Below are 18,714 nucleotides of genomic sequence, written 5' to 3' on the forward strand. Positions count from 1 at the left end.
CGATCACAAGACTCTGGGATACTGCAATCATTAAATGAATTCATGGTTACCTGTTACCTGTACTAGAATTTTGAACATGTGATCACTGGGACGCTGTGACACTTGTTAAGTGTGAGAACGGGTTGTAAGTCACTTTTTTCAGCGCTGTTGTAACTGCGCTGAATGGTCACTGAACTGAACTGAATTGTAACAGTCACTAAATAAATGGTTGTAAATTGAGGATTACCTGTTGTAATTCAAATAGTGCATCCCAAATGATACGGTACATTTTTTGGAATCTAGCAGTTAGATCAATAGGAGCAAGAGAGGTGACTTGCCAATTAAAATTGCACCACTTAACCGCTGCAGAAACTTTTCCCCACTATTTTAAAATGGTAGCAGGATTTCAGCGACTTTGTCAAGTTCCGTGACAAAAAAGAATCAACATATTGTTAAATATAAACATACAAAAAAGAAGCTATAAGTCCCACCTGATGGTCCAAATAAATGGCATTCCTTTGGAGATGATGAGAAAGAATCTCATTCTAGCAACCAGCATTCAGAGAGGAAGAAAGAAAGAAAGAAAGAAAGAAAAGGACAGATACGAAGAGGTGAAAAAGTCATTCAGGAAAGAAAAGGACACCACACATCTTAACTTTTAACGATTTTAAGATTATGCCTGCTGATGCCATACATAAAACTCAGCGAAAACTGAGAACTGTAAAACTGACATTGGCCTTTAGATGGATTAAGTAATATTTCATTGACATACAGAAGCTAAAATTAAAAAAAAAAAACCATACTGGCTTTTAAATTAATTTTAATGAGTTAATTTAATTAGTGAGATTAAGTTACATTGCAATTGCTCTCAATAAGTCATATTAGCTACAAAAATTAGCTTTCAATATTAAAACAATATGAAGAACAAAAAAAAAATAACACATCATGTTAAATCTATTCAAACTATAAACCCTTTGATACACGTGGATGCATTTCCTGCAGCTAAAAAAAATACCAATTTGTAAGTTGTCGCAGAAAAGAGAATGAAAACACTTGTGCCAGATTGTATTTATGGCCTTTTCTAACCTGTTCTGGTTTCAGAATTGGATGTCATCTAGTAATTTGCATAATTTAGAATTCATGAAAGCAAAATGGCTTTGTAATTACTCTCTTCGTTTGGAGATCAATGTATCTCACACCAGAACTCAAAGGGTTAATAGCAGAACACCAGAGACAACCAGGAAAGCAGATTCCACATTAGGAAATGGCGGCCCAAGGCTACAGAGTTGGAATGAGGGGGAAATGGCACATGAGAAACATCACTTCATAGCTGACCTTTGGACTGCTGGCCTCAAGTTTTAGCTGCATGAGTTGTGCTAATGTGTGTTCCCGGATACTACTCAGTTCGGCCTGCTGCCTTCTCAGCTTTATGAGCAGCAGAGTGAGCTCCTCTGGCTAAAGGAACATTGGGTAAGAAGCCAACAGTGGAAAATTAGTTCATTCTTGTCCCAGACAAAACTTCGGTTTTACACTTGCATTCAACAATGCTAGCTAGTATAGTATAACCAAGTTATGTTAGTCCCTTTGGAGCATGGTCTGCAACCTTAAACACTCAAAGAGCCATTTGGACCCATTTCCCACAGAAAAGAAAACACCGGGAGCCACAAAACTCTTCCCATGCCTGACTATTTCTTGAGCAGCCACAAAACTAGCATATGTAGTTGAATTAAACGTTCTGTTTTCTTCTGAAACTTTTCTTGGATTTATCCAGGGATGGCCTACCAGGAGTTGAAAAGCTCAATAAATTGCGTGCTGGCGGGTGTCGCACATTGTGACGCATATTTTGAGTGACAGGGAGCCGCAGCAGAGGGGTGAAAGAGCCACATGTAGCTCCAGAGCCTCAGATTGCTGACCCCTGCTTTGGAGCAAGGGAACTGATGGTGCTTTCCAAAAAAATCTGTCTCAACCAGGGGGAACCAGTTTGGAGTAAATTCCTCCAAATAGAAGGATGACAACGGGTGTCACTGCAGCTAGTTTTATTTTTGTGCATATCATATTCAAACTTGGTTTGCTTCCCATCCCCCAAAGCTGGGAAGAGCCAGAGAGGCTGTGTGTATCCAAACGTCTTGAATACTTTCTCAGAAAAGTATGGAAAGCTATGGAAACTGTTAACTGATTCTAAGGGTGGAAAAAGAATAAGAATGAAATAACCCATACTTTTTACAAAAAAGGGCATACACATTTGAAGATGGCAGACTCAAACTACAATTCGCTTTCTACTTTCTTTTAATACAGATCTTTCCATATTTCCCCAGACTATTCCTCAGCACATTTAAGTTAGAACTGAAGGCACAAAAGCACGGCTTGAAGTTTGAGGATCAAGGATAAATTGAGATAGAAAGCAAAAACACCTTGAAAGCAATCAGCGTGTCACTGATTCATAAACTTGCATCCACAGATAGACAGCTGGTGTGTAGGCTTTTTTGAATCAAACAGCTACCTTATTATTAAACTACGAATACAGCCAATGCTTCAAAATAAGTTATTTTGATTCGACATGCAGCAGTTTTAAACAAAATCTTATGTCTGGAGAAAGAGAAAACTGCTCTACTTTTCCACAAGCTTCTAGTGCCAAGAAGAATCCTAACCTTGAGTATTTTAAGACAGACTATTCTCCTTCACTCAATTTGCTGTTATGTGTCTTTTGCCCAAATACAAAAAGTCATAATCGGGTTAATAACATTTCTTACGTATGACATTCTATCGTGGATCCTGATTTCAGCTATTTACAATTTTCTCATTATTTGTCTTTTTGATTGTGTTAATCTTCCATTTCCAAAACTGCCTCCTTTATGCTCCTGAAGTACTGCTGAGATTGATGTAAATCCCCGCCATTTTAACAGAATAACAGAGTTGGAAGGGATCTCGTAGGTCATCTAGTCCAATCCACCCACCCAAGCAGGAGACCCTACACCATTTCCGATAGATGACAGTCCAGTCTCTTCTTGAAAGCTTCCAGTAGTGAAGCTCCTACGAGTTCTGAAGGCAAACTGTTCCATTGGTTGATTGTTCTCACTGTCAGAAAATTCCTCCTTATTTCTAGGTTGAATTTCTCCTTGATCAGTTTCCATCCATTATTCCTTGTCTGGCCTTTGGGTACCTTGGAAAATAGCTTGACCCCTTCCTCTCTGTGTGGCAGCCCCTCAAATATTGAAACACTGCTATCATGTCTCCTCTGGTCCTTCTCTTCACTAAGCTAGCCATGCCCAGTTCCTGCAACCGTTCTTCATATGTTTTAGCCTCCAGTCCCCTAATCATCTTGGTTGCTCTTCTCTGCACTTTTTCTAGAGTCTCAACATCTTTTTAATAGTGTGGTGACCAAAACTGGATGCAGTATTCTAGCTGTGGTCTTACTAAGGTTTTATAGCGTCATATTAGTATTTCTACAAATTAATCTCATCAGACTGATTCATGTATCAACAACTCCCAAATAACTTTATCGTCACCAAGCACTTATCTTTTCTATATAGCAAACTGTAACCTTTCTACAATGTGCCGTGTTCAATTTTCCCGAGCTAAGGACTTGTTCTCATATCTGATGCGAATACCCCATTCTTTGTAGATGCATCTGGTATACAAGAATGGGGCCGCTCAGAAGCCTTGGAATTAGGCCCTCAATTTTTTTTTAATAGTTTTAGATTTGAATATCCACACTGCATGGTGTTAAACTTAAAAGTGTATTCATAGCACGCAATATTAGCAACTTTGATTGTATTTAACAATGCCCAGCAGAGGGAGCTCTCTTATCTTCAGTACTGTACTATGTTTTATATGAATAAACTATTATTTCCTTGAGTATTTTGAGTCAAAGTCCTTGCGTATTCTAACTACATGCTTACATCTGTGTATGTAACCCATCATTTGAGGAAAAGTTATCTCAAAATACACAGAAACATACTCAAAAAGAAAAAAATATATAAACGTAGTCACAGTTGAATTAAATGAACTTTGGGAAAGTCTGCAGAAATCTATCATCTGTGAACTAAGGCTTTGACACATAACTGTCAAGTACTTCCAATGATGTGAATAAAATTGCAATTACAGGGTAAATAACTTTGTCATAAGACAGCACAATATATAACCAACTGCCTAGAACAGCAATTTTTCTACCTAATTGTGACTCCCATCATGAAATAATGAAAAACCTTCAGTAACTGGCATTTCCTCTTTTATCATTTAATGGTAAGTGAAACGGACAAAAAATAAAATCTTTAAAAGTGTTGTCCTGGAAGTGTCTACATCTTTCCCTAACAGGAAATATGCAGTTCAAACAACCGTTGAAACAAAGTAAGAACAGATCACCCTTGCAAAATTTAAGGTGCGCCGACAGAATTGACCTCTGGGAAAGGAGGCCCTTTATTTGCCGAAAGAATCAGGACAGGAAATTGCATTTAATGTGGACCCCGTAACTAGAAGAGTTGCCAGACTGTATGCTGTGTTTTATAGGTTGCTCTTAAATAAAAAATGATGGGCTAAATATAAAAATGCCACTCACAGTTTTGCCTTGCAAGCTCTGGGGAGTAATAGGCTGCACACTCAAGCCAGCTGGAATCGACCTTCTGTCAGGCACAAAGCCATGCTGCTATGGGGGGCGGGGTGGGGGGTGGGGAGGCGGGAAGAAAGAAACACCAAACAAACCATGGGCATTGTAATTCAGGGCTTTTAGAACCAAAGGTTAAATTTAATATTTTCAACATGCTTTTCCGAGTCAATTTAGGATTTTATGAAAAGTGTCCAAAGTGAAGTGGTTAATAATTTGTCAGTACAAATATCCTGAAATGTTGCACTTTCATCTCAAACTTTGCAAATAACGAGAAGGACAGCATCCTTCTGACGCTAAAAACCTTATTTATACGGGACTGCCTGCTGCCACCAGTAGCCTCCCACCGGCCGGTACGCTCTCATAGAGAGGGGCTCCTCCGGGTGCTGTCGGCCAAACAATGTCGACTGGCGGCCCCCAGGGGGAGAGCCTTCTCTGTGGGGGCACCTACTATCTGGAATGAGCTCCCCCCGGAGATACGGAGGATCCCGGATCTATGCACCTTCCGCCGCACTCTCAAGACCTTTTTATTCCATCGGGCTGGCCTGGCCTAATTTTTCCCTTTTTCCTTTTTAAAACCCAAATTTTAGTTCGTTTTTAATTTATTGGGGTGTTTTAAATCTGTCTTCGGCCAAATTGTTTAATTCGGTTTTATTCTGTTTTTAAATTTTGTACTTATGTGCTTTTATCTCGTGGCTGTTCACCGCCCTGAGTCCTTCGGGAGTAGGGCGGTATATAAATCAAATAAACATAGAAACAACAAACATTTATAACCCTGTTACACTTATTTGCCACCCTGTTTTGAGGAAGATCTCAAGGCAGCGAATAGATAAGAAAATTTACTACAGAGATTCAGATGTGTCATCCTGACATATTTATTGGTATACCTTCCCTCTACACTTTGCTTAAAACTTTCAAGAGTTTGGGAAGCAGATCATGAGCCCAAGCAGCAGCCCCCGCACCATTTTTGACAGGTGACAGTACAGTCTCTTCTTGAAAGCCTCCAGTGATGAAGCTCCCACAACTTATGAAGGCAAGCTGTTCCATCGTTTGATGGTTCTCACTGTCAGAAAATTTCTCATTTCTAGGCTGCATCTCTCCTTGACCAGTTTCCATCAATTAATTCCTTGTCTGGCCTTCAAGTGCTTTGGAAAACAGCTTGACCCCCCCACCTCCTCTCTGTGGCAGCCCCTCAGATATTGGAAGACTGCTATCATGTCTCCCCTGGTCCGTCTCTTCACTAGACTAGCCATGCCCAGTTCCTGCAACCGTTCTTCGTATGTTTTAGCCTCCAGTCCCCTAATCATCTTTGTTGCTCTTCTCTGCTCTCTTTCTAGAGTCTCAACATCTTTTTAATAGTGTGGTGACCAAACCTGGATGCAGTATTCCACTGTGCTTTCCGGAAAATAAGACCTCCCCTGATAATAAACCCAATCAGGCTTTTGAGCGCATGCGCTAAAATAAGCCCTTCCCAAAAATAAGTCTCCCCCCGAAAATATTTAAACGCATGCGCAGCTATTCCCCGCCATTTTTTCTGGTTAGGTTTAGGGAGACAGCTGGAAATCTGATAAGACAGCAAGAGGAGCCCCGTGTTGCTCCATGTACCCCAAAATAATAAGACCTCTCCGAAAATAAGGCCAAGCGCTTATTTCGAGGTTCAAAAAAATATAAGACAGGGTCTTATTTTCAAGGAAACACGGTAGGTGTTGTAACTGTTGTAAGTAGAGGATTATCTGTATTATAGGCAAATTGTAAATAAGAGATGGCTGTTCTAGAGTGGCTGCTATACATCTGGTCTATCTTTTATGAGGACATAAATTGCAGCAAGTTGTAGAAAGCAAAAGCCCTCACCTTGTTATGATGCGGTCTGTGTCTACGCTCAATGGTGACGTCTCCTCTTTGTACCGGGGAGGACACTTCTGACCTGTAGTTCCTCTGAGGAGAGTATCCTTGGAAACCTGCTATTGAACCATGGGAAGGCGATGTGGGAATCAAATGCATTGCTTGATCAGATATATTAATCATGGTTTTGGGGCTACTTAAAGTACCGTGTCTAGTTAGAGTCGTTTGCTTATTGTAAAACTGCCGTTGTTGCCATTCGTAGAGTTGCCACATGGTGTCATCTCGCATCGATCTCCTTTTATCTTCAGCCGGTAAGGATCCCAGGGTCTTATCGTAAACACTGCAGATGCTATCTGGCCTGGTCTTAGTATTTCTTGGAAGAGTGCGATAACCTTCTGGATAACGAGGTACGACTTGGGCTCGATGGCTTGGCATATTCCTCGGTAAAGTCTGATAAGAAATTATGCTGAAACAAGAAATCTCCGTTAGTCGATTTGGAAAATAAATGGGTAGATTATAAGTAACATTTAAAAATTCTTTCCCCCACATTTTATCTCTACAGGTAATTTGGTCTTGCATTTTACTTGCAACCTTAGGTCAAACAAGAGAGAAATTTATACCTTACTCCGTCCATTCAAGCCAAAGGAGGCTGGCTCTTTAGAGGAGGTGATACCACTAGCAATCCACGTGTAAGTTATGACGCAACTACTACCGGTAAAATTTCATCTAGTCTGACCCAATAATAATTGCAGTTTCAACAATCTGGGAGGTACGAACTGGAGAAGTTCACAGTAACATTTTTTTTTTAAAAAAAATATACACTAACAGGGATTGCCAGAAATATTTTTACCAGATATGAGGGAATCCAAAAGTAAGCAATGTTAGTTATTATCTTATGTGCCCTGGAAAATGGCTCTTGCAGCATCCTCATGATCGTGCGATCAAAATTCGAACGCTTGGCAACTGGCCTGTATGGGTAGTCCTCAACATACAACAACAGTTCATTTAGCGACAGTTCAAAGTTACAGCGGCTCTGAAAAAAGTGACTTATGACCGTTGCAGCATCCCCCATGATCAAAATTCAGACGTTTGGCAACTGGCTCATATTTACGACGGTTGCTGTCTCCCGGGATCATGGGATCCCCTTTTGCGACCTTCTTATCATCAAAGTCAATGGGGAAGCCAGATTCACCTAAAACAGGGGTGGGCAATTGTGGCTCTTTTACAGCTGTCTCAGGAATTCTGGGAGTTGAAGTCCACAGGTTGTAAAAGAGCCACAATTGCCCACCCCTGACCTAAAACAACTGTGTTACCAACTTTAACAACTGCAGCAATTCATTTAACAACCATGGCAAGAAAGGTCGTAAAATGGAGCAAAACTCACTTAACAAACGTCTCACACAGCAATAGAAATTTTGGGCTCAGCTGTGGTCCTAATTCGAGGACTGCCTGTGCACGTGACAGAGTGAGACAGAGTTCCTTATCCAGCTTCCTCTAACCTAGCTTCTCTCTCCCTTTCTGTATCTAGCATCTCCTACTCCCGAGATAGCTGGCTTCTCATGCAGCTGCCTTTGGGAAAGGAAAGGGAAGGGAGGCAGAGGAGAATGGGGGAAATACTACCGTATGACTCAACCAAGTCCCAATTCTCACAGGAGCAATGGGAACTGGTTTACAAGTGGAATGCTTGTTATATGTCCTCACGATCAGCTTCCCTGCTCCCCCCAAGCAAAATACAAGTTTTTTTTTAAAAAAAAATTAAAAAATAACTTGATTTCTGCAAACTGCCTTGAAATTATGGAAAGGCAGGATAATCACTGTTAAGAGATTTTTATGAGAAAGAGATTTGTTACTTCCCTGGGAGCAATGACTGATCTCCCCATTCCATTTTCACTCTAGATTTTATTGACTTTCTTGAAATTAATATTATATTGTTTTTAAATAGCATACGCGGGCATGTCAAGGGGGAGCATTACTTTTCGTATTTCCTAAAAGAGAAACCAGGCATAAATCCTGCTGGTTTTGACAAATCCACTTTAAGCAAAGCCATCATTTCTAACTATATGGCCCGTGCTAATAATTTCATCCATATTTAACTAACAAGATGTTCTCTGTGATCAAAAGGATTGGCTTTCTGCCAATTAATAATGTGTTGTTAATAGCTTTTGCCATTTTAACATTTCTACAGTGGACTGAAATTGATTGGGAGAACAGCCAGTGCAATGAATCTGATGATAACAGCATTAGAAGATGGGATCAAATGACAGAGGTTCCCATTCCCTATGTCTGCCTAAATTTAAAACAATGGCATTTGATCCAAACATCAATTTTTCCTTGACATGTTCATTACATAATAAAGTAATGTAATGTAACCTGGCTTGCTACAATCAGAAAATTTCTAATCACATTAATTATACTACAGAAACCAGACGTTGAGATGGGTTGGGCCGTGGTTAAAGATAACCATAGCAAATACCAGGAACACATGCAGAGATAATGCAACTCTATTATTTTTAACTCTAAAAAGGGTCTTCTCCCCTCTATACTCTATTTTTCTAGAGTCTCCTGCCATGATTGATTCTTTCTTTCTTTCTTTCTTTCTTTCTTTCTTTCTTTCTTTCTTTCTTTCTTTCTTTCTTTCTCTCTTTCTTTCTCTCTCTTTCTTTCTTTCTCTCTCTCTCTCTTTCCTTCCTTCCTTCCTTCCTTCCTTCCTTCCTTCCTTCCTTCCTTCCTTCCTTCCTCCCTCCCTCCCTCCCTCCCTCTCTTTCTTTCTTTCCATCCAGGGGTGGGCTTCAAAAATTTTAGCAAGGGGTTCTCTGCCCGGTCGCTGGGTGGGCGTGGCCATAGTGGGCGTGGCCTAGTTGGTCTCCTGCACCACGGCAGGGATGGGTTGGGGCGTTTTTGCCCTCCCCGGGCTCCGGAGGCTTTCGTTGAGCCTCTGGGAAGGTGAAAATGGCCTCCCCAGGCTCTAGAGGCTCTCTGGAGGACCTTTTCCAAACTTCCAGTAGGCCCGTTTTTCGCCCTCCCTGAGCCTCCATGGGGACTCCTGGGAGGGGAGGGGAGGGGTCAGCCAGGAGTGGGATTTGGGGGTTCTCCGAACTGCACAGAATCTTAGCTAGAGGTTCTCCCGAACCGCTGAGAACCCCCAGCAACCCACCTATCATCTATCTATCTATCTATCTATCTATCTATCTATCTATCTATCTATCTATCATCCATCTATCTATCTATCTATCTATCTATCTATCTATCTATCTATCTATCTATCTTCCACCCATCTTACCATAGGTTAACTCTGGGATGCTTCCAATATTAAGATATCCTTGCTCTAAGTTTATTAAAACTTCTGCTCTGTTTTTATCAAAGTTGGCTTCTTGAAATCCAAGGAACAGGCTTGACTGTATGTCTATGACAGGGGTGTCAAACTGGTGGCCCGCGGGCCAGATGCGTCACATGCAGGCCACACCCACCCCAGCTCTGCAAATAGGGAAAACATTGTGAAATGTCCCATGAAGGCAACGTGATGCTGCGAGTTTGACACCCGTGGTTTATGGAGATTCTCAGTCATCCAGGTCATGATTGTCCCAAGGGTGCTTTTTCAAGAGGCAACTGGACTTTCTTTGTTTTCTCCTTGAAGACATTTTGCTTCTCATCCAAGAAACTTCTTCCATTCTGAAGAAGCTTCTGAGAACTAAAGAAGCTTCTTGGATGAGAAGAGAAACATCTCCTAGGTAAAAAAAAAAGGAAGCCCAGTTGCCTCTTGATTGATTCTTGATTCAATATTCAATGTTCCTTCTGAGTTGACTTTGGTCAATAGGTTTTCCTGTTAGTATCAAGATTAGGGGGGGAAAATCCTCTTGTGCTTTCCTATCAGCAAGGTAAATTGAAAATTTCCTGAAGACTCCACGCCTGAAAAAGTTTAGTTTCCCAGTGATTAAAACCCCCAATCACTATTTCTACCTTCCTGCAAGATCTCCATTTCCCATTGATTTAAATTAAGCCGGGCTGGCTTGATCCCATCTTTTTGGTTTTAATTTGTAATTGATTTTAATTGGACTGTTTTAAATTGTGGGCCGAAATCATTTAATATCTTTTAAACTGTTTTTAAATTTTGTATATTATGTTTTACCTTGGCTGTTCACCGCCCTGAGTCCTGCTGGAGAAGGGCGGTATAAAAATCAAATAAATAATAAAATAATAATAATAAAATAATAATAATAATAATAATAATAATAATAATAATTTGTGTAGTTATTTTATCAAAATTTCACTTTAACTTAATTATTGTAGCGTAATATTTTACACTAAAATGGAACAATCAGAACTGGGTATTGCTAAGGCCTCCTAAAAATTCTTATGCAGAACGAAATATTCTAGTCTTAACTGGCTCAGTCATCAGGGACACATTTTAAATACTAAAAACACGTATTTTCATGTTTCTATGTATTTCTTTCTGTAAATACAGAAAAAGCCAAGAGCACAGGAAAAATGTTAATTCCGTAACATTCTGTTTAAATTATTCCCTAGATCACTCAGCCAGTAACAGTTATTAAAGCTGCTAGTGTTTCACATTAAAATGCCTTGCACTGTGTATAAATACCAATAATAATTCAGAAATATTCTGCTGCATTAGACTCGTGTTCCAAATAGACTTCAAAGGTATGTTAATGTTAGCATTTTCTGTCACCAAGTTAAATAAATTCTATTTATGGTTTAGACAAATAATTGTACCTTTAGTTGACTGTAACAAAACTATATAGTTAACATAAACCAATTGAAGGTGTAAGTGGTTACATTCAAAGCTCTTAAAAACATATCTTTGCCATTAAGATTGGGGCCCTGATTGTGTGGGGGAGTCCACATCATGCTTATATTGATTGTAAAATGCTGTGATTGTTCTCAGTTGCTGTTTTATGCTGTGTTATGTTATTTATGTTTTTAATTATTGGTTGTGTTTTGACTTTTTATTTTGTTTTAATTGTTAGCTGCCCAGTCTTATATATGAAATGTGTTACAAATAAATAAAAAATGAGAGCACATGGTTTTCTTGAAGAAAATTCTAATTTAAATCTGTCACCATCAGTAACAGTAGGAAAATCTTCACTCGAGATCATGGAGATCCAGTGACTTAGCAACTGCTAGAAAAACAGAATTAAAAACTTTAATTAGGGAGGCCAAGTTATCAATTCTGTCTAACCTTTAAAAAAAAAAAAATCTAGAAAGCTGGGCTGAACAAAAAATAAATAAGGACTGATCTTTCTAGCTAAGATAACCCTTTATTCATGAATAATAATTACTGTTAGACACAGATATTTGGAATAAGGAGAATTGTAAATAATTTCTTTATAGTTTCAGCTAGCATCTCACGGCCGGTTTGAAATGTTGTGTAACACGTTCAAGAACCTTTCCCAATCCAATTAATATTCCACAGAACAAAAATATGAATCATCACATACATTAAGACTTCATATATTCATGAATTCTGAAATGACTCACCCTCTTGTCTCTTCGTCTTGTCCTTTCCCTCTCTGTATTTTAATCCACTGCTCCAACTGTAACATGGAATTAGTTCTTTGGATGACACGTTCGGATTCTATATGCGAATGCATGGTGTTGTGATGGATCCCATCGCTGGAATCTCCCAGAATGAGGTTTACAGCTTTCTCTGACCCATTTAAATGAACAGTCCTGTAATGGCTTGATGAAAGTGCGCTAGCTGGCAAAGTTCCATACTCCGGCCCGTAGGAATTCTGTTTTACACTGTTGATTTTTGTTAAGGGTCTATCGCGCCCAACTTTCTGAAATCCGTATTTTTCTGCTTCTAAACATTTCTTCTCTTCCGTTTTGCAGCCTTCTCTGTTCCGCTGGTTGTTCTGAGTCTCTGGCTTAATTAGCTCTCGATGGTTGGGAATGTTATTTACTTCGCGAGGTGCTGTGTTTTCAAAAGTAATCTTGTCTGCTCTAAAAAAAAAAAAGAAGAAGAAATATGCACTGGAGAACAACATCACAAGTCACAATTCTGTCTGTTCAATAGGGAGCCATTTCCCCCCCCCCCCTTTTCCAGAATAGCCCATCAAGCGGAAAATGTCATCCTTCAAACGGTTGAACTAACGCAACTACAGGTAATCCTCGGGTTACAACCAATCATTTACTGACTGTTCGAAGTTACAACAGCACTGAAAAAAATGACTTTGGACCGCTTTCACACTTAGGACCGTTGCCGCATCCCCATGATCACGTGATCAAAACTCAAGACGCTTGGCAACTGGCCTGCATTGGTAGTCCTCGACATAGCAACAGTTCATTTAGTGACAGTCGAAAGTTACAGCGGCTCTGAGAAAAGGGACCGTTGTGACCGTTTTTCACACTTACGACCGTTGCAGCATCCCCATGATCACATGATCAAAATTCAGACACCAGGCAACTGGCTCATATTTATGACGGTCGCAGTATCCCGGGGTCATGTGATCCCCTTTTGAGACCTTCTGATGAGCAAAGTCAATGGGGAAGCCAGATTCACTTAACCACCTTGTTACTAACTTTTAACAACTGCAGCGATTCATTTAACAACGGTGGCAAGAAAGGTCGTAAAATGGGGCAAAGCTCACTTCACAAATGTCTCACTTAGCAACAGACATTTTGGGCTCAGTTGCGGTCATTAAGTCGAGAGACTGACTGTACATGGAAGTAGTGAGATCACCTTAAAACAGTCTGACTTGCCTGCTTGAGTGATTTTTGAATGGCAAAAACAAACAGACATAAAATAGAATAGAACAGAATAACAGAGTTGGAAGGGACCTTGGAGGTCTTCTAGTCCAACCCCCTGCTTAGGCAGGAAACCCTACACCACTTCAGACAAATGGTTATCCAACCTCTTCTTAAAAACTTCCAGTGTTGGAGCATTCATAACTTCCGGAGGCAAGTTGTTCCACTGATTAATTGTTCTAACTGTCAGGAAATTTCTCCTTAGTTCTAGGTTGCTTCTCTCCTTGATGAGTTTCCACCCATTGCTTCTTGTCCTGCCCTCAGGTGCTTTGGAGAATAGCTTGACTCCCTCTTCTTTGTGGCAGCCCCTGAAATAGTGGAGCACTGCTATCATGTCACTCCTGGTCCTTCTTTTCATTAAACTAGACATACCCAGTTCCTCCAACTGTTCTTCATATGTTTTAGCTTCCAGCCCCCTAATCATCTGTGTTGCTCTTCTCTGCACTCTTTTTAGAGTCTCAACTTCTTTTTTACATCGTGGCGACCAAAACTGGATGCAATATTCCAAGTGTGGCCTTTCCAAGGCATTATAAAGTGGTATTAACACTTCACGTGATCTTGATTCTATCCCTCTGTTAATGCAGCCTAGAACTGTATTGGCTTTTTTGGCAGCTCGGCTGGCTCATATTTAAATGGTTGCCCACTAGGACTTGAATGGGAATTGGGCGAGTGGTTCCAATAAACTCTCTGCTTATGCATGGCAGGGAATCAATCACCCATTATTCAGCCAAGCATGGGAAGGACGTCGATAGACAGGGGTGCCACCCTAAAATGTCTTTATATCATTTTTCATCACAGAACAGTAGAAAATATTAGTTTTCAATACTGTGGAGCTGAATTTGGGGGTCCCAAAGAAAGAATCCACGTCTAATTCCATCTCTCATCCGCTCAGCCATTTCTTGAATTCCCCGGCACTGGAATCTCATTTCCATAGCTTTACCTGTTCGTTTCATTACTCGTTTAATTTCTCTGGTGCATTTCCAGGCAAATAGAATGGTTTACAAGATAACAGTAAAACCAATCTTTAATATGGCTGTTTTGTTGTGTTTCATCACAACAAAACAGCAATCATTCTTGACAGCCTCTGAGAACAATATACAAATACAATAAGCAAATACGTGCTTTAAAAAAACCCAGATGTGATCAAACTTCATTTTAAAAAAAGCAGGAAAGTAAAATAACAGGAAATCTAACAAGCAACTAAGCTATCACAGTTGCCGTTCTACTTGGATGGACAGCCATGTTTTAAAAAGATAGCATGAGAACCGCTCAAATAAAAGTTTCATTAAGTTGGGAGACTGTCCCTGAGAAAGACCAACTCCGGTCTGTGACCTGAATCCTCCAACATAAATCCAAGTAGAACTTTCCCAGGTAATCTAAATCAGAGGTCCCCAACCTCTGGGCCCCGGCCCACTAATGAGCCATGTGCTATTTGAAACCAGGCTGCAGAAACCGAGGGAAAACGCACACATCCTCACTTGCGGGCAAGTGTGTGAATGGGCAATCCATTTACATGAGTGGCGAGTGCAAGTTCATGCCAGTCATCCAAATGGAGCGGCACGCACACACTTGCCAGCCACTCACACAAAATCATCCCCTCTCCCCCCCCCCGATCCGCAAAGCTGGATGTCTTCCAGAAGCTATTTTTTAAAAATGTATTTGGGTCCTTAAATTGGCCAGATATCTGACAGGCAAGAAGTACCGTATTTTTTGGAGTATAAGACGCACTCCCCCGCCCCCAAAAGAGGGTAAAAATTTGTGTGCGTCTTATACACCGAATGTAGCCTCACCCACCCGCTGGCCCTCACCCTTTGGCCTCTGCCTCCCAGCAATTTGCCTCTTTGCAGCAAACAGCAAACAGCCCATTTCAGCTCCAGCACAGCCTGATTAACACAAGCAGTTGATTGTCGGTTGGATCGGGCTCCCGACCCTCAGCTGTTTCAGGCTGCAGGGATTGCCACTGCCTATTGCTGCGCTGGCCTCCGCTGTTTGCTGCAAGGAGGCAAATTGCTGGGAGGCAGAGGCAGATTTTTGTTTCTTGTTTTCCTCCCCAAAAAAGGTAGGTGCGTCTTATAGTCCGGAGCGTCTTATACTCCAAAAAATACGGTATATTGCTTTTGAAATTGATGTTACATGTCCTATTATTCTTCCACTTAATCAGCTGCATTTTGCAATGACTGTGGTTTTGGACATTTTTAAAAAGTGAAGCATTACAGTAATCCAACTGATAAAATTATGAAGGCCTGAACCCAGCTAGGTTCAATATCCTCCTTGTTTGTCTCCTGTGATACGTTGAAATAAAGGAAAATCCTCAGGTTATGCACTTGTGCCTTCATGAGAGTGCTACCTTCTCCACTACAATTCTCAGTGGGCTGATAGCAGCTGTGGTCAGGAAGGCCTTTGTACCAGTTGTAGCTTTCCTTAATCAGGAGGCTCTTCTGACAGTTACCCATGCCCTGTTCACCTCATGGCTTGACTACTGCAATACACGCTAAATGGAGCTGCCCTTGAAGAACCTGGAAGTTTCATCTGGTCCAAAATGCAATGATATAAAAGTGATGGGCATGCCTCAATATGCCCATGTAATACCTCTTCTTAGCAAGCTGCACTGGTTGCCAATTTGCTCCAGGTGCAATTTGAGATGCTAGTTGTTACCTGCAAAGCCCTTCATGGTATCGGGCCAGATCACTTGAGGTATCACATATATCCCATATATCCCTGACTAATTTCCTGCATTTCAGGTTCTTTCAATTAAAGGAATGCCATTTATCAGGATCCTGGAAGCAGTCTTTCTCTGTAGTAGCCTGCCCTATGGAGTAACATTCCCCCTGAAATGTGGGCGGCCCCCACCCTACTGTTGGTTTGAAGGAGCTTGAAGACCTGAATTTTCACCCAGGCCTTTAGTGAGGTTGAGGGATGCTCCCATGGATTGCGTTGAGTTTATTTCTGTTCCATCCCAGTTCTTGTCATCTTGTTATCTTTTATTCCTTATTTCAGTTTCTGATTGTATTTTTAAAAATGTCTTTTACTTTGAACCACCCAGTCTTTGGCAGTCAATTGGCAAATTTAATAAATGCTGTCTTAGTTTCCAGTTCTGAAAACCCCTTATCACAGCACCTCTCTCTTAACTAGTTTCCACTTCAATTTGTTGCCCCCAACCAAATATTAGTTATATGGTAATGGCACACCATTACGGGTAATTATTTTCATAGCCACTGCCCCAAAGAATCATAGGTATCTGTATCTATAGGGTAAGAACCATACATGTACATATTGTAATATGCTTGGGAAAACCACATGTGTCACTTTAGATCAGGGGTGTCAAACTCGATTTCATTGGGGGCCACGTCAGGGTTGTGTTTGACCTTGGGGGGCTGGGGTGAGCGTGGCCAGGGTGGGCATAGCCAGCTCAACATCACTCGTGTCGGGGGTGTCTGTGGTGGCCCAAGAACTCTGCCAGCTAAAACAGGCTCCCTATCTCCTTTTTCGGTTGCGACAGCTTCCTGCAAAACTCTGGCAGCGAAAACGGAGCTTGCGAGAGTCACGGGTGGCCCTCCCAAGCTCCATTTTCGGATTTGAGAGCCTCCTGCAACCCTCTGCCAGTGAAAATGGAGCTTGTGAGGGCCATGGGCAGCCCTACCAAGCTCCATTTTTGCTGGTCCTTTGCTGTTTTCAGGGAAGAGCCACGGGCCAGATTTAAGCACCCCATGGGCTAGATCCGGCCCCCGGTTCTTGAGTTTGACACCCTGCTTTAGATGTACCTGAGTACAATGTAACTAGAAAAGGATCAGAAATATTGCCCATTACCTGCTCCTGACTCTTTCACACTTGAGTCTGATAACAAGGATGGCTTTGAGTCTGATAATGAGGATGGATCCATCTACCACAGATCCCCTGAAAAGCTTTCAACATAGCCCTAACCCTGACTGCAATTTTGTAATTCAAGAACCCGAGTATGAGAGACTCCAAACTTTATTTACAACCAGATTTTTACAGCCAGTCCCTGAAATTAAAGGTGTAGTCCTTTAAGCCATAAACATTTCCGGATGATATACTGTGAGATAAATGCATAAAAATAGCCTGATTGATAAAAGATAAGTCAGTATCTTGAGGTAGAAATTTATTTCTCAGTGGCCAACCAGATGCCTCTGGTGTGCTCATAAGCAGGGCTATTATTATATTCCTAACACTATCCTGCTGTAACTTCTAGATGCCTGCTGCTCCTAATCTAGAAGGTGACATTAAATTTTCGGGATGAACAGCTCTTAATTGACCTGTCATCCAATCCCTTTTTACAGCTATTCAGGTTGGCGGCCATTGCTATGCTTGGTGATAATAAATTTCACAAGGTAATTATACACTATGGGAAGACAATTTTCCTTTTCTCATGCTTCCTTTAATTCTCCTTCCAACTGAATTCAGTGGATGATCCCTGAATCCCTGTTACGAGAGAGGGAGGGGGAAAAAAATTCTTCCCATTTATTTTCTCCTTGCTATGCCGAATAGATTACACCATTGGTGGGATTCAAATAATTTAACAACCGGTTCTCTGCCCTAATAACCGGCTGGGTGGGCATGGCCAGGGGATGGGACAGGCAGCACTCAGTCTACTGCACCCCTCTTGGCGGAAAAATGGATTGCGGGGGGATGTGCTGCCCCCCTGCACCCAGTTTTGGGCCTAGGAGGCCTCCCTGAAGCCTCCTGGGAGCGAAAACGGGGCGCGAGGGGAGGCCTCCCTGCACTTACCTGGGAGCCAAAATGGGGTACGTGGGAACTCCTGGAAGGGTGGAGCCAGCCAGAAATTTAGCTACCGGTTGGCCCAAACTGGCTGAATCCCACCACTGGATTACACCTTAAACATGTCATCACTCCATCACAGTTTTTCACAATACCTGTTCTTTCCCCCATTTTCTGCCCATCTACTGAATGAGAGAGAGGTCTTTTTTATGACATGCCTGTCTCCACCACAAATTACAAAGCAAACGTGTCCAAAAAATTGCTACAGCCTATTGCTAGAGCAAAAGAGTTCAAATCCCCAATCATTTTGATTGCCGCCTTCTACCCTTTGGCCAGCTTTATTACATCCTTTATGGAATGGGACAGCCAGAAAACGTCTACAGTATCTCATATGCTGATGTACCATAGAATTGTTTATTTACTAACTTATATACCACCAACTTCCAAAGACCTGTTAGTTAATAAAACTATGTATGATAATGTTTTTAAAAAATAATATCCCACTTTTCCTCCAGAAGCTCAACGCAATACAGTACACACTGAAAATCCTCCAATTTTCCCTTACAAGAATCCTGTGAAATGCTTTGGGCTGAAAAAAAACGAACTGGCCCAAAGTCACGCAATCGGCTTCCATGACGGACCTGTCATGACGGACCTGTCATGACGGACCTGTCATGACGGACCTGTCATGGTCCTAATTTAACACTTGAACCACTGTCCCACACAAACTCCTCCAAATTTGGATTAGGAATGTTGCTGCTGAAGAGGGCAGCTGCCTTTAAAATGAAGCAGGA

General features: G+C 41.3%; 1 protein-coding gene across 50 annotated transcripts in view; it reads right to left on the minus strand.

Annotated features, from left to right (window-relative positions):
- The window catches only part of PLEKHA5 (pleckstrin homology domain containing A5), a 217,263-nt gene that overhangs the window by 46,078 nt on the left and 152,471 nt on the right, over positions 1-18,714 (minus strand). For 17 of the 50 annotated variants that reach the window (XM_087873028.1, XM_087873026.1, XM_087873017.1 and 14 more), the window contains 5 exons: positions 11,915-12,379; positions 6,431-6,887; positions 4,535-4,621; positions 1,315-1,434; positions 471-524 (listed from right to left, as the gene is read on the minus strand). In XM_087873028.1, the coding sequence (XP_087729154.1) occupies positions 471-524; positions 1,315-1,434; positions 4,535-4,621; positions 6,431-6,887; positions 11,915-12,379 (1,183 nt within the window). The remainder of the gene's footprint in view (positions 1-470; positions 525-1,314; positions 1,435-4,534; positions 4,622-6,430; positions 6,888-11,914; positions 12,380-18,714) is intronic. The other 33 variants (XM_087873027.1, XM_087873018.1, XM_087873022.1 and 30 more) reach the window with 6 other exon arrangements.

The sequence above is a fragment of the Pantherophis guttatus genome, chromosome 7, assembly GCF_059756535.1.
Source record: "Pantherophis guttatus breed Tessera chromosome 7, ASM5975653v1, whole genome shotgun sequence".
Lineage (NCBI taxonomy): Eukaryota > Metazoa > Chordata > Lepidosauria > Squamata > Colubridae > Pantherophis > Pantherophis guttatus.